The sequence below is a fragment of the Megalops cyprinoides genome, chromosome 3 (assembly GCF_013368585.1).
Source record: "Megalops cyprinoides isolate fMegCyp1 chromosome 3, fMegCyp1.pri, whole genome shotgun sequence".
Taxonomy (NCBI): Eukaryota; Metazoa; Chordata; class Actinopteri; order Elopiformes; family Megalopidae; genus Megalops; species Megalops cyprinoides.
The window spans coordinates 7703548-7726836 of NC_050585.1; the positions used below are offsets into that span (position 1 = coordinate 7703548).

General features: G+C 45.4%; 2 protein-coding genes across 3 annotated transcripts; one reads left to right on the top strand and one right to left on the bottom strand.

Annotated features, from left to right (window-relative positions):
* Positions 1-3355: 3355 nt before the first annotated feature.
* LOC118775571 (amyloid protein-binding protein 2) lies at positions 3356-11808 on the bottom strand. Its single transcript, XM_036525551.1, has 13 exons — positions 11383-11808; positions 8868-8956; positions 8386-8537; positions 7964-8087; positions 7539-7707; positions 7339-7428; positions 6419-6486; positions 6228-6333; positions 6007-6131; positions 5684-5769; positions 5150-5340; positions 4671-4836; positions 3356-4579 (listed from the first exon to the last, which is right to left on the bottom strand). Exons 1-13 carry the CDS (start codon positions 11518-11520, stop codon positions 4317-4319), a joined length of 1767 nt encoding a protein of 588 aa, XP_036381444.1. The 5' UTR covers positions 11521-11808; the 3' UTR covers positions 3356-4316.
* Positions 11809-14603: 2795 nt separating this feature from the next.
* LOC118775280 (protein phosphatase 1D-like) lies at positions 14604-22869 on the top strand. 2 transcript variants are annotated; one of them, XM_036525111.1, is made up of 6 exons: positions 14604-15315; positions 17681-17909; positions 18049-18173; positions 18965-19146; positions 20430-20657; positions 22439-22869. In XM_036525111.1, exons 1-6 carry the CDS (start codon positions 14790-14792, stop codon positions 22838-22840), a joined length of 1692 nt encoding a protein of 563 aa, XP_036381004.1. In that variant the 5' UTR covers positions 14604-14789; the 3' UTR covers positions 22841-22869. The 2 variants fall into 2 exon arrangements, with proteins under 2 accessions (XP_036381004.1, XP_036381006.1); XM_036525113.1 differs by having other exon boundaries at positions 20430-20636.
* Positions 22870-23289: the final 420 nt, after the last annotated feature.

Below are 23289 nucleotides of genomic sequence, written 5' to 3' on the forward strand. Positions count from 1 at the left end.
TGGCATTACAAATGGAGATTTCAGAGCAGATACTCTGGTTTTTGAAAGCTTTGAATGTGTATGTTCCTTCATCTTTTCAGAGTCTTGAAAACGTCTGAATCACCAGTAATAGAATGCTGATGGGAAAAAAAATACAAAAATTAGTGCTAATATGGGATGACATTAGTGTCTTTAAACACAGCCTTCTCCATTCTCACAGAACATGTGCAATATAACTTAAAAATTCATAGCATCTTTAAAATGAACCCTATTTGCTCTGAGTGGGCTTAAAGAGTACAGCAGAGAGCAGAAAGATGACCCTGTTGGGCAAAGAAAAAAAAAAAGGAAAACGTCACAAATATCAAGAGGAATTTTCCTTCCATGCAAACATTTTGGGTCAATTTCAAGGAGATGTGCACTTCAAATCGCTCAGTAAGGCCACTCTTTCTATCACTAGAGAGCTTATTTTTTGTGTGGTGTATCTAGAGCTGTGCAGCAATGCTACCTGCATCGTGCACTCTCTGACAGCTTGCCTCGCGATGTTGCTCCGTGGTGTGCGCTCAAATCCAGTCGTTTGCGTGTGGGTGCTGTATTCTAGCAAAAGTGTCTGAAGCTAGTCGATCCGACAGTAAAAATGTTCAACGCATTAGTTGTTCAAATATAGTCTGTCAATAAATAAATGAGGAACATTTTTCAATACAACATTTATCCTCCTGCCTATTTTAGGAGGCACAGCACAATATCCCCACCTTTCCCAATGTGACTCTGCACCTCAAGGACAGGAAGATTACACCTCTACCCAGAAGAGTTGAATATTTCATTTAACACATGTGCAACTTTTAACAATTAGAAGTGCTTAATGTGAGTGTGGGTAAATGTATCCTCCATACGTGTATACGCTTATGGAGCTTGGCTCTGTGGATTTATTTTGTTTGTGTGTACAAAGCGCAACATGGGTGGTGCAAGCAATGAATTTGCTTTCAAACACGCATTCACAAAGAAGACTTACACTTCCAAGATCTCAGAATCAGTTGCCAACTCTGTATACAGGTAGTTCTAGGCAAAATATCCTTTGATTCAGTTACAAGCGAACATTAGGAACCAGCAGGAGAGAAAAGCACCTTGACTGAATTACAGCAGTAATTCACTGCAGGGTCGATGGCAGTGAATTACCTGTCCCTTACATACACATGTCCAGAAGGCCAGCACAGACTTCAACCCCTATTAATTTATACAGGAAATCCAAAAACAAATACCACTTGAGGTATGCAAAGGAGCCCTTAAATAAACATTCACCAATAAGCGTTCAGGGCTATGCTACTCACATTGTAATAAATAAGGAAAAAAAAATGCAGTGTGAATGAAAGCTAGGTTTACTGCAAGTCTTGATGTTCTAAGAGATAATTGTCCTCATGAAGTTCTCTGATGCCTGTCTGCTCAAGGCCGCCTGCTTAACGCACAATGATTTGAATAACCAGTGAAAGGAAACATTTACCATTTCCACAGTATACAAAAAAGCAAAATATTATTGTTTTTTAGTTATTACAGTTTGCTTGCTAATCTTAATGGTGACCTTTTTTCTGTAAATTCTGTGATACACGTTTGGGGTATCTTCCTTGTCTAAAGTTTCATATTAAACAATTACTAATCAATGAATTAGAAATACACTTGTTGTTTTAGAGATCACAGCTTTATTCAGGAGATCCTACCCATTCTCCAGAAGGGGCCCCTTCCCTGCTTCTGTGCCCCTATCTCACCCTTCCCTCTCCATAGTCAAGCCCTGTCTGATGCAAACCTATGAGTGCTGTCCTGAGACTACCCCATCACAACCCCATGTGACAGACCACTCCGTCCTCTTGAGGGATTCTTGTAGGAATTACTTTCTTCAAGAACTGTGATCTGTGTCAAAAGTGAACTTGCACGGGATCATGTGCACCACACAGACAACTCTTCTGAAAGGAAACCACTCAATCCTTAGTTTCCACAGGCGAACTGGCTGGAGTTTCTATATACTCGCAGGCTGTAGTGGCTGTTTAGGAGCCCATTGCAGAGACTGCAGAGAACCAGAGCACCACCGGCTGTGTCCTTTAAGGCTAAGGCTTGGACTTCAGCCAGAGCTGAGCCTAACATTACACACACAGTAAAAGAAGAACAGCAGAAACAACATTCACCACTGTGTAAAATCTGAACAACATTGTAGACAACAGCATCTGTCATTGCACTGCAGTCAGGGCAAGGCTAGTCATTTTTTACTAATAAAAAGGGTTATTTCATACTCAAAGATAAACCTATCTAGTGCCAACAAACAGATGGGAACCAGAGCATGAGCTCTGCACAATAAAAAAAGAGGGATAAGGGTGTAACTGGATATCCTTAACCATGTGACCTTTTCTTTGCGAATGCTATAGCTCAGCATCATTACTCATTAGCTGAACTCAATTTTCAAGCCAAAGCAACAGCTTTAGGCTTGGTGAAAGCAGGGGATGATGTCACATACTGCCTCTCCCACACTCATTTGGGTTTGTGCTGGAGTCCCACTCTGTGGGGGAACTAGCACGGCTGTCGTTCTCTTCTTTGTGTTGGTGAGCTGGGCAGGGGGGAAGGTGGCCGGACGCAGTGATGCAGGGCTGTGCCTGCAGGGGCTGGGGTGGGCCCTGTCCAGCGGTGGGGGGGGGGGGGGGGGGGGCAGTACTGAGGACAGGTGAGAGCTCCTAATGTGGCCCTTCTTCACTGCAGTGCTAACCACAGCCAACTTGACACACGCTCGAACTGATGTGCTGCTCACCAAGTTTGACCGTAACCATAAACTTATGGGATACGTAGCGACTGTTAGCAGGCCTTGGGATGATGGTGGTGAGTGCGTGAGCTGATGGAGCGACAGCTAGCTTACTCGCGTGCCAAGGCAACTGCCACTTGTGTTTTCACCACGGAGCCAGTGGATGGAAGGATCCCAGGCACTCAAATAACTCACTAAAGCCCTCCTCTCATAACACCATCTCTCTGCCATGGCCCAAGCGCCGCTGTTCTCAGTCTCAGCGCCAGGGACAAAGATCCAATCAGCTTCTGTTACTGAACTGTCCACAGTGTCACCATACGGCTGTAACATCATTTGTCTGGAAATTATTTCCATTTACATTCACCTTGATACTAATTGGAAACCAAGAAAGTACTTATTTCCCCCCTTTAAAAAAGCAAAAGCTTTCAAGTGGGTACAAGCCACTGGTCTGAAGACTCTCTGAGTGGAAAGTAACATGTTGGTCCAATTGCGTTTTCTTTTCTTTAATACGTAAGATTAGATGTCATTTCTAGTGCTCATCTAGGGCCAGGCAGAGTTATTCATTTAAATGAGACTGATAAAGATGCAGGTGTTAAAAAAAAAAACTGGTCCACAAGTATTAGGCATCACATTTCTAAAACATGCAATATTAGGTGCTGCACTGAAACTGACAGATTTCTCAGAAGCAGGTACAAGCCCACCAGCCAACTTCCTGTGGCCAAAGTGCCTTATCTGGGGTGAGTTACACAGGCAAACTAGCTCAAACATCTGTAAATTTATTATAAATGTAATTTTGGCAGACGAAGTCCAGAGCAACATTTTCAGGTAAAATTTTCACTAGCAATGGACTTCATCTCCCATCAAGCACCTCTGTGACACGTGGCGTTATGTTTTGCCCGTTGAGCCTATCCAAGGCCTGGCTCCTGTGAATTGCTCATTCCAATACAAACAACTTCAGTGTATGGGAGCAGGGGCAGGGCTAGTTCACATGGCCTGTGAAGTTACTCTTGTTCAGATACAAAAAAACCAGAACAAAAAAGTCCCATAATGAACACAGAGGTGATTAAAATTTTCCAAAGACAGAAACCCTTATGTTGAGCTGTGAATTTAGAGTTGTTCTTTTCCCTCTTCTTAAAAAGCTGCTCACAGTCCATTCCATTAATGTTTGGAGATAAAGAGGAAAATGATTCAGACGTACGTGGGATGCCATTCCACTCAATGCTCCTCGCTGTGTTATAAAAAGGGGGCCCCCCATATTCACTTCTACCCCGATCTGTGAGCTGGGGACCAGGTGGGGTGAGGGAGAGGCTGCTGGTGAGGGCGAGGAGGCAAGTCCAGAGGCCTTCCATGGGCAGGGGCGTGTTCCCCTAGAACCAGATGTCCCACTGTAGTTCAAACCCCAGAGGGCTATGTGGGGTCTTTATGTATGCATGTATCTGTGTAAATGTCTTATGTCTATGCGAGTATGTGAGTATGTGAGTGTGTGAGTGTGTGTGTGTGTGTATATATGTGTTTGTATGCGTGTGTACATGTGTGGGCACGTGTGTGTGTGTAGGGTCACTCAGCCTAAGCAGGCGTGTCCGGGCCCATGGCCCTGTGACAGCAGGAAGGACTGCACCACCTCCTCGGTGGCCTGCGGGCTGGTGTTGACGTCCTCCAGGGCGTCGGCCACCGCAAACTGCCGGTCCCTCAGGCGGTTCCAGTTGGACAGAATGTTGTGGTACTCAAACACCTTCTCGTAGTTTCCCACCGAGTTGTACAGTTTGATCAGGCCCCTGTAGTCGTACTCCAGTCCGCTGTAGCCCTCGCCGAACAGCTTCTTGCCTGGGAAAAGGTAGGCACAGTGCAAGTTAAAGACAGTGAAACACAAGGGGAATCTAAACCTCTGTAGTCACAGACTTCTCCCCTTGCTCACCGATGGCTATGGAGCGCAGGTAGAGCTTCTCGGCGTCATCGTACTGGTTCATGTCGTAGTTGTAGAGGGAGGCCAGGTGGCCCACGGACAGTGCCACCTCATAGTCCTCCTGGCCCAGGAGCTGCTCCTTGATCTGGATGGCCTTGATGTGCATCTCCTCCGCCTCCTAGAACGCAACAGAACAGCGATAAGAACCAGGAGCCTACAAGGTACAATATCACACATGGATCTGGCAACGGAGAAAATTCACTGTAGCATAAGGAATTAAACACAGTATATCCATGCTGCTTGTGGTGAGCTTTTTATCATATGTGTCCAAAGGATCCAAAGGATATGTATGGGCATGGAATATGGTATTTAAACACTGCCTCAAGGTGGGCCTTGAATTGCATGTGATGCAACTGTGCAACAGGGACCTCGCTCAGTGGTTTCTGAGAAAAAAAAACCTCCATGAGTGCATAGAACAGCGAGGTCCTGACCTTGAACTTGCGCATGGACTGGTAGAGCCGTCCCAAGTTGCCGTAATGTTTCGCGGTCTGCACGTTGAACTCCCCGAACGCTTTTTTGGCCAGCTGGAGAGAGGAAAGGTGCAGGTCGTGTGCCTCCTGCAGCAGCCTCTCCTCCGTTTCTTTGTTGTGGCAGTCGATGGCGATCTCTTCCAGGATGAGGGCTAAGGGATCACAATACAGTCAGCTATACCCATAGCTCACTGAGTGTGCACTACAGTGCCTCCCACAAACTACACTCATACCTCACTGAGTGTGCACTACAGTGCCTCCCACAAACTACACTCATACCTCACTGAGTGTGCACTACAGTGCCTGCATATATCTACTAGCAGGAAAGACTTCAGCCCTGAGCCAAGAAACATGCACAAACAAACTCACTCTTAAGTGGGAGGACAACAAGCATTTCAACAGGCAGTGCATATTTCCAATGTGTCAATGGTGGTTGTTAGGGGAGACAGGAATTTGTAAATAAGGACAGTCGCGAAAACAAGCAAGTCACTGTACCTTTCACCCTTTTGGACGAGGCCAGCAGGAGGTGGTCCTCAGGGAGAATGTGAGTGATGATGTCTATGGCACGTTCTGCGTGGAATCTGCGGGAGCGATCCAAGAACGCAGCAGTGGGGGAAAGAGTGTTATCACAGATTCTCAGAGCACAGGATCCTCCCCCCGATACAAAAACATTTCTGAGAAAAGGAGGAAGGACTGTTTATGGCAAGAGTTCTAACGGGGAAGCTAAAAATACATCCGCCACCTTGGTAAGTACGAATCTAATTAACAGGCCCTGGAGCAGCTGTGGAGCACATCTTGGTAAGAAATGGGATACTCACAATGCATTGTCGAATTTGCCAGAGCTGTACTGGTGTACATAGGAAGAATACGCCAGGTCTTCGTGTGCTGTTGCTACGTGGATGTTCTTTCCTCCAAACACCGACTGCCGAATATCCAGGGCCGTCTAAAATCCAGTGACCACACACATGACAGCCAGCCCGACATAATATAAATTTAAACCAAATCTACCTCTTTGACTATCTACGGCAAACATGCTCACCTGGTAAATGGCGACAGATTGACAGATGTTATCTACATTTAGCAGGTAGAACCCATAATCTAGAAGAGTGTCTGAGTATTTGGGATGCTTGTGTCCAAAGTGTTCCCTGCAAAAGTAAATGGGTACAATTAGAATGGAAATTGAAAGCAAATTCACTGCAGTCCATTCAAAGCAATGCAGGTGAAACTTACCGGGCCAGAAATACTGCATGTTTAATGAGCTGTTCTGCCTTCCGAAACTCCCGCTTTACCACACAGGCCTGCCAAAAGAGATCAACTGCCTTGTTTAACCACAATGCCTCAAGTGCTGTTTACAGTTCACGCCAGACTAAGTAGGGCTGGGGCCGCGTCTACATAACTGGAGAGATATTTGAGATACTGCCAACAGCCGTTACTGCCAATAATTTCAAAATCAATTCTGAATCAAAAACAACATTAATTTGACAGGTAGCCTAGATGTCAAAATTGCCAAGTGTGTTTAGTTGCACTCATTTCTTGGACTGTACAGATGGTTCATATGATCACATTTTCTGAACAGAACTTGATTACTATGGATTATCATTGTTAATTGTTACTTATTATGAGATTCTCATTAAGTGGTTGTACATACATATTTTATATGTTACATGCAGAGAAGCACAAGCTGTTGTTTTGGGAATGATCTTCCCAGGCAGCCAGGTCCTTATTTTAACATGTATTAACATACCTATGGGCTCTTTACGTTTTTACTTCGTTTAATAATAACTAAACTAAACAACTAGCAACTTTCCACAGCAATGGAGGTAATGAAAATAAATTCTGCAAGAATATGCTCAGATCTCCAGCAAAAAGAGCTCAGGTTTCAAGTCCAACACTGAAACTCTGAAATAGTATACCATATGAACTTGAGTTGAGCTTTATTCTCTGAGGCCTCAGGTCAGCTTTACGCATATACCCACTAGTCATTCTGAATGTTTGTAAAGTATGTGTTCTAACCGTGGTGCAATTTATAACCAGAGCAGTCTGAAGGAAGTGAAGTATAAGAGCTTACAGTCAGCACAAAGATGCGATTTCACAAAGCCATTCAAATGTCTTTCACAGAAGATTAACAGTGGCACAAAAGGCTGCCATACCTTAGAGGCCTGTCTCAGAACATCGACCACCACTTTGACAGGCAAGCCCACTGTGATCTCCCTCATGGCCTCTATACACCACCTGTATGCCTGGAACATAAGAGACGGGCCTTTAGGGGCACTTGGGGCAAACTTATCTCACACATCCCTCCCCACAGGGGCGCACGCTGGATTTCCGAGATGCCCCAGCTCTGGCCTACCTCATCGTAGTGGCTCTTGGCAAAGAGCAGGGCACACAGTTCTCCGTAGAGTGCCGCTTTGTTGGCCTGGTGTCCATGTTTGGCTAGTTTGTCCATGTAAGACTGGGCCAGCTTGAAGGTCTCCTCTCCCAGATGGTATTTACAGTTTCCATTGCGGACATGAAGCAACCTTAAAGACCAAGAGGAAACAGCAAACGGGTGTCAGATTCAAACCTGAGTCACAGGCTCAACTGATCAGTAGATGATCACAGCGAGTTCCCTAAACAGAGGCCGTTAATTTTGGTAACAGTTCTTTGCCTGTCAGGGTTAGCCAGATACAGGTAACTGCACAACAATTGCTCTGATTAACAACACTCCCTTGAGAGGGCCTACACCTGGCCACATTTTGTGAAAGGGACATCAGGAACGGAACAGGGGGGACTCACCTCACACAACACTCCACAGCACGATACCAGTGCAGGACCTCGTCATGCAGCGTGCACAGCTGCAGGCAGGACAGGAACACTTTCTCTGCATCACCGTACCAGCCCGCATCTGACAGGAAGCCCCCTGCGGGGCAGAGAGGGTGTTACTACTGCCTGCTTGCCACGCTGCGCAGGATCGGACTAGGGGCAGCAGTTGAACCTAGGTGCTGACCTAAGACCAGGTTTCCCAAACACAGTTCTTACCTAAACCACTATAAACTAAACCGTAAAACTGGCCCTTTTTCAGCGCTTACGTCTGCGTTTCATCGCGCTGAGGCCAGTGTGCATGCTCCACAGACTTCTCGCCTTTCCGTCCGGTCATCAGAATCAGGGCTGAGAGTCTGCCACACCCACCCTCTTACCCCCCCCTGCATGGAACCCACCTAAAACAAAGCCAAACTGAATGGCTTTCTCTTTGACGTGTGCATCAGACTCTGCGATGTAGGAACAGCGGCGGCTGAAGGAGCTGGCTAGGACAGAGGCCACTTTCACACCATGGTCCATGAGGGCCTGGAAACAGTGGTGTAGGAGGTGTCTGCGGGCACAGGCACGCACACAGAAACAGACAAACACAGAAGCACAATGTTGAGTCAGCGCTAAAGACCTTCAGGCAGACCCCTCAATGCATTTCTCACACTGGGTCAGATAACAGTTGTAGATTTCAAATTTCAATTTTCTTCTCTTCTACAGCCACGTTCCTCCCTTTTCCAGACAAACGAACTGTGATCTGATAATCAGATTCACACATCACTAGCCTGGACTCTTCTCATCCACGCCGCACGCGGCCTCATGACTGGCAGATCCATTTCATTTCACATTCTGTAACAGGTGTTAAAGGTGGGCTCACAGCCTCAGAGCTGGGTACCTTTTGTCGGACGCTCGCAGGACTTTGGCGAAGACCTCCAGCTCGCAGAACTCCCCTCCCAGCTGGCAGAGCCGGCCCTGCTGGTACAGCTGTGAAACACGTCATGCAGCAGAGTGAGCGACAGACAGACAAGGAAAGGGGCCTGGAAGGCACGCTGGACCTCCTCACAAACAGAGGAAGAGCTTAACAAAATAAAGTTAGAATGGAGAACACTACTTCCAAGCAACAAAAGCAGCAACCCAAAACTGCACAGCTACACTGGCCTACATTCCACTGCTGAGGTAGCGGCTAAGATCAAGCGACGACGTTATGGGACTGTGGTGGCATGTTTTGTATAAAGACCGAGTTTTTTTTTTCTTTAGGGAGTTTCTGACCAGGTTTTTAACATTGACAGAGGCCCTCACTGTCAGCAACCCACATGCTGAATTGAAGCCCCTTCAGCAGAATGGCAGATGGTGGCTGGGGTGATCAGCAGCTTTGATGCAGATCCGCAGCAGACCTCAGCATCACTGACAGCTTTACCTCAGCAGTTCATCAGACATTTTAGGATCCTTTGGCTGGAGAGCAACTACTTTCCGCTTTTGGGTGCCGGAAGCTTCAGCCTCATTCACTGGCTGCACTCTCCAAACTAATTGAGGAAAGCTTATGCGCAGAACATAAGATGCCAATTAAATATCAAATTCTGCATCATTTCACACCAATTTCACACAGTATAGCAGCTCTTCTCAAGCCGTGCCTTTGTTGCACCATCAAAGATCCTGTCTCTCCAGCCAGCCCAAATCATGTCTCCATTACATAACCCACCGAGCTGACAAAAAAATGACAGGCTGGTTATAGATTTGTTATTGTCGGGGGATTCAACAATACTTCACACACTGGGGGCCAGAACAATGGGCAGAGCTAAGGACTGGCACTTTTCCAGATCTGCTGAGCTGGAAGTTAGTGTTATAGTAGAGTCCCACCCGCAACACACCAGTCTGGCTGAGGGCTAATCAGCTCTCTGGCGTGTAGGACTGTTACCTAAATGAATACACTTTAAAATCAAACTGGAAGCGTATGTACATTTGAATGCATGTGTACATTTGCTCGACAAACTGTGGCAGGACAGCTTCGGAAATTGTTTTGAACACAACAAATGGAACATGAGTTCGGCTGAAGTAACTTCTTTTCCAGTAATGTTACTTCGAACAACCTCTCTGACTCTGCCGTTATTACATTAGTATAGACTTTTTCTCTGTACAGACTAATCTGCATTGAACAGAGATTTGACCTGGACCCGCTGACATACAAATGATTACAGACCACAAGATATTAAATTTCGGTAGAACCAGTTCCTCTTAGAAATAAGCATATTGCTAAATGTAAAAGATAATTCAGTTTCTCTTTTCCAATTAGCCGACGGATTAAAATGGCAACCCATGAGCTTACACAGCTGACACATCAAATTGGGTCCTTACGTGCCGTTGATACACTACAGCAAGCACAATGGACTACGGTAACACATTAACATATTACACATAACTGAAAAGGCATGCTTTCCTTTTCAATATCAGAGCCCCTCCCTTCTATAAATTCCAGGTTAAGCAGTGCTGGGGGGAAATAACAACAACAGGCCAAAGTCTCAGCGGGGGACAGGAAATATTCAACTTGCTCTAGTCAGCTTGCACGCCACTCAGAAGCAACATCTCAAGCGGGCCAAGTAGAGCACTCTGTCTGACGCTGACTGACTGTTCCGTTTTGTTTACATCTGCTTATCGTGACTACTATATAGGGATTCTGTCTCCCCCCACCCCCACCCACTACAATTGCTTAACACTGCCGGCAAAAATGTGATAACTAAGCACAACACCACCTGGTTGCGGTACTAGCTAACTACATTACATTGCGCTTGACCACACTCCACTTCAGCAAGTGAATTTAAGCGGCTATTCAAGACACAATTGTTTGACTGTGGGCGACTGGCTAGCTAGCTACCTACCTATTAGCTAATTAGCCAAGTTACCCAAACGTCAGCTAAATTAAGATGATTACTTCGTGAAGCTAATGTCAGGCGGCTAAATAAACAGTTTCTGTACAGCACTGTACCTTTATGTGTTAGCTGATAAATGAAGGCACTTCACAAATTACAGCTGGGTAAGGCTTGTGTTCTAACTGAATTGTTCCCAGGCAGCTAACAAGCTAACAAATTCATAAAATATGTTAACGCTGGCCAAGCTAAGAAACTAAGATTAGCTAGTTGCCCGACTATCGCCACTCATACACATCGCACCTTGCCTGACATCTATAAACTGTTTAATCTTGTCTCTTGTTTAATAAAAAATACCAAGCATGCCCAACGCTAGCCAGCTAACACAGAGCCGGCCCAGGAGACCGAACCAGCGTTTGGCAGTTTCTAACCTCACGTTAACTTACTGTCAACCATACACAGCCTGTCACGTAACGTTAGCTAGCTCGCTAACCAGCGAGCTAAATAGGTACGGCCTACAGCAACAGTAATACTTTATTATTTTCTTACCTTGTAATAGACATCAAACTGTATATTTTCAGGAAGGGAGCGTATGTCCCTTCGCGATCGGCTGTAATTGTCCACAACGGCTGAAATAGCAGTGTTGTACAGTGTCTCCGGGATCCATTCGAGCTCCACTGCGGCCATATTGTTTTCCTTTTCTGAACTGGCTAGCTCGCTAGCCAGCTAGCTTGCACCAGCCCCCCACCTTTCTCTGCCTTGCGTAGCTGGCTAGCTACCTCGCCAAGTTAAAATCGCTGTGTTTGCCACTCCTCATAAAGCTACGCTCCCCCGTCAAAATTTAGGGACAAAGCCCGAAAGTTGTTTTGTCTGAATAACGAATACACCTCTTTTCGTCATTTCATATTTCTCCCGTACCCCCCGTCCATCTGATCCTCTTCACCCCCCTGTTTTTTCCCCAATTTTCATCATCGGTGCCAGTCTGCGTGATGACGTCATCGCTCCGTTGCTGCGACGGACGTTTTTTTATCGTTCGCGTTCTGAGCCTCGTGAGTTTGTCACTGACTGAAGGCGATTGTCCTTCATCTGAAATTGAAATCCTTCAACCGAAATAACTGAAGTCTGAAACTTTTCCTTACATGCCCTCCATATACTTAATCAATAGACCAAAGGCGTTCTAATTGCTCAAAATAAGATTGTGTTGCAGAATGATTTTCTTTCACAATCTGCAAACCAGTTTAAAACTGTAAAAGTCAACAGATGTAGATGAAGGTAGAAAGTTTAAAAAAAAAAAATTGATTGATTAACAAAAGCTTATTACATATATATATAACTGGACAACTTCCAACAGTATTTTAATGGCAGGAATCACTAACAGTTTAATCTGGAATCAAATATTATGTTGGCACTGTCCTTTCATATTCTTATCAAAGTACAGTGATATGATTGTGGCCTACTGATAGACTTACTAGCACACATGTATGTCAGCGGGTCAGCAGGTTGTTATCAATTTTTAATGAGCACAGTTTAATTTTAAAATTATTTTTCTTGTAGTTCTCTTTTAGAAGAATTTCACTGTTCGTTATTCATTAGCTTTGCACTTCTAATCTTGACAAAGCTGCCTGTGAAAGATACAAAGAAGCTTTGTCAAGCTACAGAAGGCCGTATGTATCCACTTTTAAGATTGAAAAACCATGATTATAGCATTTTTATAGCATAGTTTGTCTTAGGATGTTATGTATGTTCCAAAGTATTTTTAACAATGTTACAAAATTATGAAAAAGAAATGTGAGATTGGGAAGCATTTTTTAGGTCCCAAAAAGAGGACATGTCCGGGAAAAAGAGGATGTATGGTCACCCTAACCAATAATCACAATCTCACATTTCTTTTTCTCACATTTCACCCTATTATTGCTAATGATCACTCCTCCTTACCACTAAATCACATTGTCTGAATCTGATTATGGCTTATCATAAGAAGCTCATTATCCCTGTTTCCATCCATCTAAAACTCACACCAGTGTGGGGATAAAGTACTCCTCTAACTAGTGTTATGAAAAACAAGTTTAATGATTAAGGTAGTTCACTTGGATTTTTAAACCAAGTTTACAGAGGTGGTCTTATTTGAACTTTCAGCAAGTTTTTAATTGACAAAGGTTTCTGAAAAACTCTGAACAAGCATATACACGGATACATGTACATGTGCCCTGACTCTGTCAAATCCTTCTTCTTTCTAAATAAACCAATATGGTGCATTACTGCCACCCAGTCCTCTGTCACAGCAGCTAAAATATTGAGACTGGTGAAAAAAAAAAAGATGAATAAAAATTAAACCTGTCAAAATGAGAAACATATCGATAAAATATTTTCCAATGTATGTAGTTATAAATACGTAAGTATTTATATATCTGATATTTATTTGGCTCAATATGTATTTATTAATATTCAACATATTTTCATGGATATATTTACTTATGTACATATGTAAAATTTTTCACAGATTAATTCTTCATACTAATCAAGGGTGCAATGTTATAGCCATATTAGATGACAGGAGAGTAAAATTCTTTTGTATAATCACTATTGACATAGTGAGTGTAAATCAACTACATAATGTTTCCAAAAGCAGGAAAAAACAATTGATTACTATATATCCACCAAATAGGCACTATGTTATCATATTCCTGTGCACAGAAAGAAGATATACAAACCATGTTTATGAAAGAATTTGCATATTTTTTTGAAATATATCAATATGGATATTACTTGCATTTTACTTTTTCAAAGTTTTCTTATTTCAGACATTGGTTGTTGGTGGCTAATTATTTATTTAGTTAGTTTCATTATCATAAGCATGCTTTGATAAATTGTTTATTGTTTTTCTACATGATTGCTTTTTCTAACTGATTATCGTATGCCAAAGGTGTGTGTTGATGGGAAACCTTAGGCTGTTTTAAACATTTATGGAAATTCAAAGCTGCTGAAGTAGTATGCAGATGACCTATAAACGGGAACTATAATGAACTACAAAGGAGCATATGGCCCTTCCAGAATGATTTAACATGTTTTTAAGGATCTACAGTTTATACATATTGTATATGGAAGGAACAAGAAAAACATTTGGGTGGTGGTTTTGTTTTGTTTTACTAATCTGAACAGAAATCACATTTCATTGCCTCTCACACAAACAAACCCAATGCATAGTTTGTTGTTAGATATCTTATTAAATGCTAGCTTGAAAAACTCACAGTAGAATTATCACAACATGACACCTTGTGAAGGAGACCCCCGTAAGGCCACCTCTGCCTAGAAACTAGACATTAATGGTCAATCGTGTTAATTGTTAACCTGTTTCAATTTGTTTGGGGGACCAGCCTGTTGGCCGGAAAGCAGGAGGGAAGGCTCATCTCTCTGGGCAGGCTGCAATTGGGACAGAGAAGATCTTGCAAATATGTACCACCAATAGTGCGTAGGGACACTTTCTCTTTGGTAATTTGTTCCTCTCAATGCTGAAATGCTTTACCCGCCAAAAGCAATACCCTCTCAACTATGTCGGCCTCTTTTAGTGTGACAAGAAAATCCCAAATGGAGTACCTTCCTTTAGCCCTTGGCTTGGATTTGGACCGTAACAGAAGGTCCTGAAGACCGTACGGACGATATCCAATCACGAGCCACTAAACGTGCCCAAAATTGTATACCACGCCCCCTTCCAGAGGCGGTTGCAGAGCAAAAAATACGGGTGGCCACCCACACCAAAAACACAGCCCATCTCTTCCCAGTTGCTAGAGCTGTGACGTCAGGACGTTCCTGGGCACGCTTTCAAAGCTTAGAAAATAAACAAAAGACGAAACGAGAGAGGTGTATTTCTTAGCTGGTAAAACTTGACGAAATAAAGTACAAACACCATTTCTGCATCTACACGGCATCTTTATTTAACAGTGGGGGCTCCCTCAGCCATGGAAAATTCACTGTTGGTACGAGTGAGTGTCTTCTCGGACCAAGGAGGCAGGAAATACATGGAAGATGTAACCGAGGTTGTAGTGGAGCAAGAGCCGAGCGAGGGTGAGCTTGATTCGGTCAGAGTTGCGGAGGCAAAAGTGGACATCTGTGGTTGTGCTCACTACACGCCGGGGAACGAACTTCAGGATCCAACTCAAAGCAATGTTGTCATTAGTCCTCTTCCCGCCACTGTGTCATGGACACAACACGTTACAGCCGATGAACACAAAAGTAGTTGCACATTTACAACAGCACTGGGGCAGGATGGAGAAGCAGCAACCAAGATTGGACCACGGCGGTCTGTGGCCTTCTTCGCGGTGTTTGACGGTCACGGAGGTCGAGAGGCAGCCCATTTTGCACGGGATCATTTGTGGGACTTCATAAAGAAGCAGCGTGGATTTTGGTCTAAGGATTACGAGGAAGTATGCGCAGCGATCCGCAAAGGGTTTGTTGCCTGCCACCATGCCATGTGGAAGAAGCTGCGTAAGTGGGCCAGTACAACGACGTGAACATCTTACAAGAATTACTTTTAATGTAGTTTGTAGGCCAGCTGTTTGAAAAAACGCATGCATCTTGCAAATGTTCCAGTAAATGCAGGCTAGCCAGACTACTGCATGTAAAAAACCTGACGTTGCACGAAATTGTTCAGAGCAACACCCAAATCGCACTAATCTGATATTACCTGCTTAGTGTGCCATCCAGTACTTTATTTCCTTGTGTGTTTTAATTTTAATTTGCAGGCTAATGAGAAATGTATCTGCTAGCAGAAGCATAGGGACTGTCTGTTTTGTAGGATGTCGGTAACTACCCAAGTGCCATTCGATAATTAGCTACTCTGCAACAGTTAGCTAGCTAACTATTATTTTATAGCTTGACACCTGTAATGCTCTCTTTGTGTAACATATTTTAAAATTAGGCGCCAGAAGAAAACTGGCGGAAAAATGCCCGTGATCGTTTCCCCCATCCCCCAACGTTGGCAGGTCTGCCTGTACTATGCCCTCCATTCCTGCGGGTGTCGTGTTTAAAATGTCAGCTATGGCTCATAACAAATCATAGCATTATGTAAGAGCACCGTTACGCGTGTCGAATGATGGATGGTCGTTAACTAGCTGAATGTCTGGTTAACATAACATTGATAACGTCAGCATTAAATTACGACTTGACTATTTTTTTCTTTAACAAATCCTAGTATTTATTGGTTATTGTGATATTTAGCTCGCTAGATAATTTGGCTAACATTGCTAACTTCCGTGGTAGCTAGCAAGCTGTTTCTAATATTCAAATAATATAACCGCAATAGGAAAATCCCTAATGTTCGGGCGCATTTGTAGTCACACGAGTATACATTTAGCAACAAATATGTGGAGTTCCTGGTACAGCCAGGGTTAGTGTCACTGTTGCCATCGTGCAGTACATCTTGATGCAGTGCATTTAAATGACGGGCAGCCCACTCATCCAATTAAGAGGCGATATTTATAGTGCAAAATGTCGTCTGTCCAATCAGCAGTCAGGGCGTTTCAATTCCGTAGTCCGGATACCAGCAAGCGATGCGAAACGTGACAGGATTGTAATGCTGCTTGGAAACAGAACTGGCACTGAGGCCAGAGCCGTGGGAAACCATCATCCGCTTCGCGATGTTCCGTACGAGGAGGGATCCTTGCCAAACTGTGGGGGCGGTAATATACATGTTGACGCATTTTGGTGCATTGTACCAGATTTATCCAACATCGAGTTTTCGTCTGCATTCCCTGGCCAGTTTACAAAAACGCCGAACAATGCACCATAGTAAAACAAATACTCCATTCATGGGTGCCGGATACTTACTGAAGAATTTCAACTTTCAGCAGCTCGCTCTGAGACACAACAGTACCACCTGGTATGTGCTCCCTGGTAAAGTGTAGAGTCCCTCACGCCATACTGCTTCACAGAAATGTCACACAGTGGGTATTAGATTAGTGAAGAATCCCTTCAGGCATCAGAATGTATGTGACCCCTCAGTACTTCTGATTTCTCAGGTCAGTTGCATGGCAGGTCCAATATGTAGATTTAATTAAATAGTTTCCAAATGCTCTCCTTTATGGCATCCTGCCGTGGCTTGGGGGTCTAAAGTGATGTCATAGGCAATTATGAGAATGCCAATGTGCAGTTCTTCACCTCCTGATTTTGCTGCTTCAGTTGGAGTCCCTGCTCTAAGTGTAACCCTGCTGGCCGAGAGATCGCGGGCTAATTGGCTAAATGTCCACAGTCACATCAAATTTATTGTACAGTGAAGTCCCTTTAATTAATTACTGCACACTCTGTTTTATTGCATGGTGCTTAGCTGGTCTTGCGCATAGTCTCACAAATGTCCTTAACATATGCACTCATCAGAACTCAGCTGTGTTAACTGAGGAATTGTAGGTTTTGAATCCATAATTTTGAATACACGCAAATATGAGAAATAATGTGTTGTGCAGGTATGTCAGTTCTTGATTCTATAGATCAAATCCTGTCAGGAACAGAAAAATGTTCTTTCGTCACATACTAAGACCAAAGACTTAGTTAAACACATTGTTACCTTTAAATTGATTAAAACAATTAAAGATCAAATTAAATGATCATTTAGTTGGTAAACATGTACATGCCTGCTGCTGTTTCTGTTAATTTATTTAGCATTTTTCATGAGAAGGTCTTGGTGTACCCGCTGAAGTCAATGTTATATTATTTTGCTCTTGATCTCTCATGTACCCCTGGATGGTCTCTGGAATCTCAGTGAATTGAAATGTCTTGGGTCATTGACCAGAGTGTAGAGTGGGCAGTGAGCGTGTTCCCTGTATAAATGTGACTCCCCCTCCCCTCCCTCCTGCAGCGGAGTGGCCCAAGACCCTCACGGGGCTCCCCAGCACGTCTGGCACCACGGCCAGCGTGGTGGTGATCCGGGGGGACTGCATGTTCGTGGCCCACGTGGGGGACTCTGCGGTGGTGCTCGGGGTGCGGGAGCATCCATCCGACCGCCTGATCCGGGCGGTGGAGGTCACGCAGGACCACAAGCCGGAGCTCCCCAAGGAGAGGCACCGCATCGAGGGACTGGGAGGCAGGTGGGCGGGGCACACCGGGGCCCACCCTTCTTCACCTGTGGACTTTGTTAGATGACGGTGTTGGATGTTGATCCACCAATCCAGCGTCTTTGTTTCTGTGGTACTGACTGTCTTCTCTGTACTGATGTGCCTGTCCCAGTGTGATGAAGAAGTCAGGGGTGAACCGTGTGGTGTGGAAGAGGCCCAGGCTAACCCACAATGGCCCAGTCAGGAGAAGCACCGTTATCGACCAGATCCCCTTCCTTGCAGTGGCGCGAGCACTGGGTAAGGACAAGAAGGGCTCCAAATGACCAGCAACAAACAGCCTGTCAAGCTGTGCTCAGGATGTTAGAATGTCTGTAAAGGGCTCCCTCATGTGGTGATTACTGGTCATTGCACAGCTAAAGTTGCTGCTGTAGGGAAAAATTGAAACATCATGATTTTCCTTTGTTTGCTTTCTATCTTATCTTATCTATGGCTGGTGTCCAGCTGGCTTTCTCCTAAGGCTGATTTAATAATGATCACGTTTGGTTGTTTTTATATTTAAATAATTGTTGAAACATGAGGGTGAATCTCTAGGGAGGATGGGAATGGTGAAAATAAATCAAAGCTTTACCATCAGGACCTAGCTGGAATTGTTTGCTTTCAGCTTGCCTTAAATCTTCTGTAATTATTTGTATATTTGTCTGACACATGTATCGGAAGGGACTTTAACATGGCGAAGCCTACATTGACCCAAAAGGATTTAAAGTATAAGTCTTTTTGCTTGTCAGCTAGGCAGTGTTCCTTAGAATTTTCCCATTTGGGACTTGGAAGGTGGCAGCCTAGTTGCACATAGGGAGACTTTTACACATGCACCGATAAACAGGCAAGGGCAGGAAAAGACAGAGGATATGTTGTCTAGGCCAAAGCGTAACATTTAACTACATTCTGTCTGCTTTTCCTTGCCCTCCTGCGTGTGCCCGCACGTGCAGCGGCCTCCCTAAACATGTCAGAATCTGTCACTGAAAAGCGCTCCATGCCGCTCTCACTCCTGGTGTTCTTTCCGGTGAGCCGCTCTCCCTCTCGCTGGACAGGCGACCTGTGGAGCTATGACTTCTACAGCGGGGAGTTTGTGGTGTCCCCGGAGCCCGACACCAGCGTGGTGAGGCTGGACCCCAGGCGCCATCGTTACGTCATCCTGGGCAGTGATGGGCTGTGGAACATGGTCCCCCCGCAGGACGCCGTCACCATGTGCCAGGACCACGACGAGGCCTTGGTGAGCGCGCGGGGACATCAGGGTGTTTTTGTTTTTGGGGGGTGGTGGGATGTGAAGGGGGGGGGGGGGGGCACAGGGTTCTGCGTTCTTTTTGGGTCCTGTTTTTGACTTGATTACACATTGTTCCTGCATGGGTCTGGAATGCCTGGAAAAGACAGGCAAAACCCTGTGATATTTTTTTCCCCAATGTGGAAAAGTCTGGCAAAAGTTGCACTGTAATTCCTGACGGGTGCTGTAAACTTGGCATTAAAAAGGTGAAACCGACCAAGTCAGTCCAGCTTACTGACTGTAAATCTCCATTATCAGTGAAACACAGAGGCGTTGCCTGTGTGCCTTACCCTCACTTGAATGCTGTCACTGGGGTGAGCTGTTTGACATAACACAGGTCACTGCTGAATTTATCTTGCTTTGTAACAGCAGTAGCCATGTTAATGTGGTGACAGATGGATATGCCATGCTCGCCAGCTGGGTAAAGCTTTCAGATCAGTAGCTGTCACCAGCCAACTCAGCTCTTTTTGCAAATGCACATTAATCTATCAAATATAGTGAGCTAGCAATTGGTCAGGAAGCCGCTGATAATTGCTATTAAATACCTAATGGGCTCATTTTCTTCAGAGCTTTTTTCAATGTAGTAACTTGACGTTTAAGTTCATCACCATTCTCTTCAGTGCTATTCCACAATGCAGTTACATAGCTACATAGACTATTAGCTGTGCTTTATTAGCTGCCCAGAAGAACATGATGTGATGTATGTACTTGTTAATTGAATTATTCCTTATCATAGGTACATGCAATATAAAGTGGCACCAACCCTAAGTAGAAGTGGTTAGTGTTTACATCAAAGGACATAACTAGCAAAATATATTTAATAATTACATGATTCACGGTGTATGAGTATGTAATATTATGTATGTAATGTATAACTTGCTTATGTGTATGAGTATGAATTAGTGCCATAATTTATGCCATTAGTTTGCTGTCTTTTGACAGTGATATGTATTACAGAATGAGTTGTTGCATATTTTCAAAAGTCTGGGTAGGCGGCTTTCAGTGCAAAAATTGGCTAGCTTCAGATTCAAAATCAAATATCAAATCAGATACAGACTGTCAGTTGCATGTAGTTTGTGTGCTGTTGTACACTTATAAAGACTACATTCTTTCATTGACAGCACTGAATGTCAGTATACTCCGACTAAGATAGATATGGATAAAAGACTTAAAACAGGATCAGTAAAGCGCAGTCTTGATCTGGCAGCGCCCTGACCCTGCGCTTCTGTCCCCAGGCGCCATTCGGGGTGTCGTCCGCCCGCCGGCTGGTGAGCCATGCCCTCCTGCGCTGGCGGCAGCGCATGCTGCGTGCCGACAACACCAGCGTCATCGTCATCGCGCTGCAGGAGCCCGGGGGGCTGCGGCTCCCCCTGCACCGCGAGGAGGTGATCTTCAACCTGGCGGAGGGGCCCGGGCGCCACCCCAGCACCCTGCTCACCGAGGTCAGCACTGCAGGCGCAAGGGTACGGCCCCGCAACCGGAGCGATTCATTCCCCTGTAGTATAAGAGCTGAACTGCTGAGGAGGTTCGCTCCCGTTGTTAATGGAAAAACCGGGCTGGAGAGGGTAAATGCCAGGTGTGAGATTGACAAGGGTTTTATAATCCAAGAGCATGAGAACTTGTCTGTAAATTTGCATCCTGTTCATGGCCAGCCTGGCCTCCCCCCTGAAGACATCTGTATTGGGTAATGACATTAGCCAAGCTTCTCCCCTGCCCATTGTACACAGGGCTTTGTTGTGCGCACAAAGAAGCCGGAGTGCACTGTATGCAGTGGAGCACTCATGCCAATTTTTTATTTACCTTGGGGGGGGGGAAACAAGCCGATGATGAGAGGCCTCTTCTCTCTGCATTCACAACTACAGCGGGCACCATTGTTGCAGGGGCTGTGAAGAAGGCTCCTCATCTTGTTTGTACACCTGCAGTGTTTTTCAAAGGCCGGCTATTATCTGGTGTTTTTAGGGGGAGATGAGTGGCAGAGAGTAGGCAGACAGGCCTGCTTTTCAGTGCGGCGGGGCAGCGTCCTTTTGCCTTTGATCTCCGAATTTCCCCCTGGCACAGGCACCTTTTTAGACGAAGTGAAGGGGCGCTCTGAGAGCTCTGGCGGGGCACCGCGTCCAAGTCCCGCTATTGTGCCGCCGCCGGCCAGACCGGAGTGCAGCGCGGGGTTCTGGGTAATTTCTGATGCCCATTTTCGGTCCATGTTGATTAATATTTTTTTTAAAAACTTTTGGCATGAGTGCGCAGAACCGTGGCTGGTTTTCCCTTCACTCGTATACAGTAATTGTGATCTTGATGTAATTGACATAATTACCAAACCACCTGCTCTTGGCTTGAAAGTGTCAAGTGATTTGGAAACCTGTTGGACTCTGGCCCTCGGGCATTATTTCTGGCTGGGTACCTCTGCTGTTAGAGCATCCTGAGCTAGGCAGCTTCTTATGTCTCACTGTCTCTTCTCATCTTAAGCATAGAGCGCACAATATGATTTTAGCCCCAATTTATAATGATAGTAACTGTCACAATTTTGTTATGATTAAAATACATGCTGAAATTATACACACAAATTATACGCTGAACTTATAACGGATTATGTCTTGTGATATGTCCAGTGCTTATGAACAAATATAGTTATTCTTGCAAGCACATACTAGTTAGAACATTTTCCCCAAAGTTCAGTGGCAGGTCTTACAAGCTAAGCTTATGGGAATGGCCGCCATCAGCCATTGTAATGTGACATCTGCCATTGTGATGTAGCATCAGCCATTGCAACATGCCAGCAGCTTGTTGAAAAGCAGAAAGAGAGCTGTGGAAGATGAAAGACACGATGGCAACTTGCCTGGAGCACCAGGGTGAAGCGTGTGCTTGTGGGAGATGAGGAGGTACTGAGCTATGGGGAGATGCTGAATGCAAGAATGAGCGAGCCGGAAAGGAAACGGGAAGGTTGGTGATCACAACTGTGCCCTGAGGTGCTGATAAACGCCACAACTATGTGATTTTTGAAACTCCTGTGGAATGTTGGCCCAGGCTACACTGAATCTGCAGAAGGAAATCGAATCCAACTCGTACAGCGTGACAGGTGCCCTGCCAATACAACTGCTTGTCATTGTTAAAAGTGACACTATGTTCTAGGCTATAGTCAGCGTAGGGTGTTTTATTCATGTGGGCATCAGTCAGGTGTTTGTAAAGCTTGCAGTGGTGCTACAGCTCCCATACTGAGCTATGTCGGGCTTTGTGTCTCTCTGTGCAGACCCCGCACTATGAGATGCCCTCGCCTGTAATGGAGCTGCCTCCAGGCCGGGAGCGACGGGATGGCCCCTCTGCGAGCCTCTGCGACCTCCCCGGCTCCCCTGAGGAGGTGACGTCACAGAGCGGCGGCCCCGCGGACAGGGCCACGGGCACTCCGCCCAGCGAGGGCGAGCCGCCCGGCTGCAAACGCATCCCCGAGGGCGAGCCCTGCTCCAGCCCGGCTGGGAAGAGGGCCCGCCGCGGGCTCCCGCGGCCCCCGCACTGCCTCCCCTCCCCCGGCATCCCGCGGCGCAGGAACGGCGAGCGGCCGGCGGTGCGGCGTGGCGGGAGGGGACACAAGCACCCCCCCAACGTCTCCGCCCTCCTGCAGCAGCACCGCAAGGCCACCGTGTGCGTGTGCTGAACCTGTAGCCCCTCCCCCCTCACCAGACCCCGCCCCCTTCCCAAAGACACGCCCTCCGCCCTCTCCGTCCACCCGGCGCTGCCCACACGCCCCTGGAGCCACACTACAGAGGGGGGTCGGTGTTTACGTCACGTCGTCGAGCCATGCACAGCTGCTCCATGTGTGGCACAGGTGCAGCTTCCGGAGGGCGGTTTACTGATCTTGTGTTTTTGTAATGAAGTTTGAATTGTGCTTTTCATGTCTACAGTCCTGGTAGATGTATAGCTGTTTATAGGATCCTTTTCTCCTACAGTGTGGGCATGGACAGTCCTTTTAACTGGTGTATCTTTATTTTTATCCCCCAAAGAGAAAATGACTAACAGTCAAATTTCCATCCACTTGTAAATATTAAATAAAAAAAAAAAGATTATCCATATATTAGAAAAGTACCCAAACTATACATTGACTAA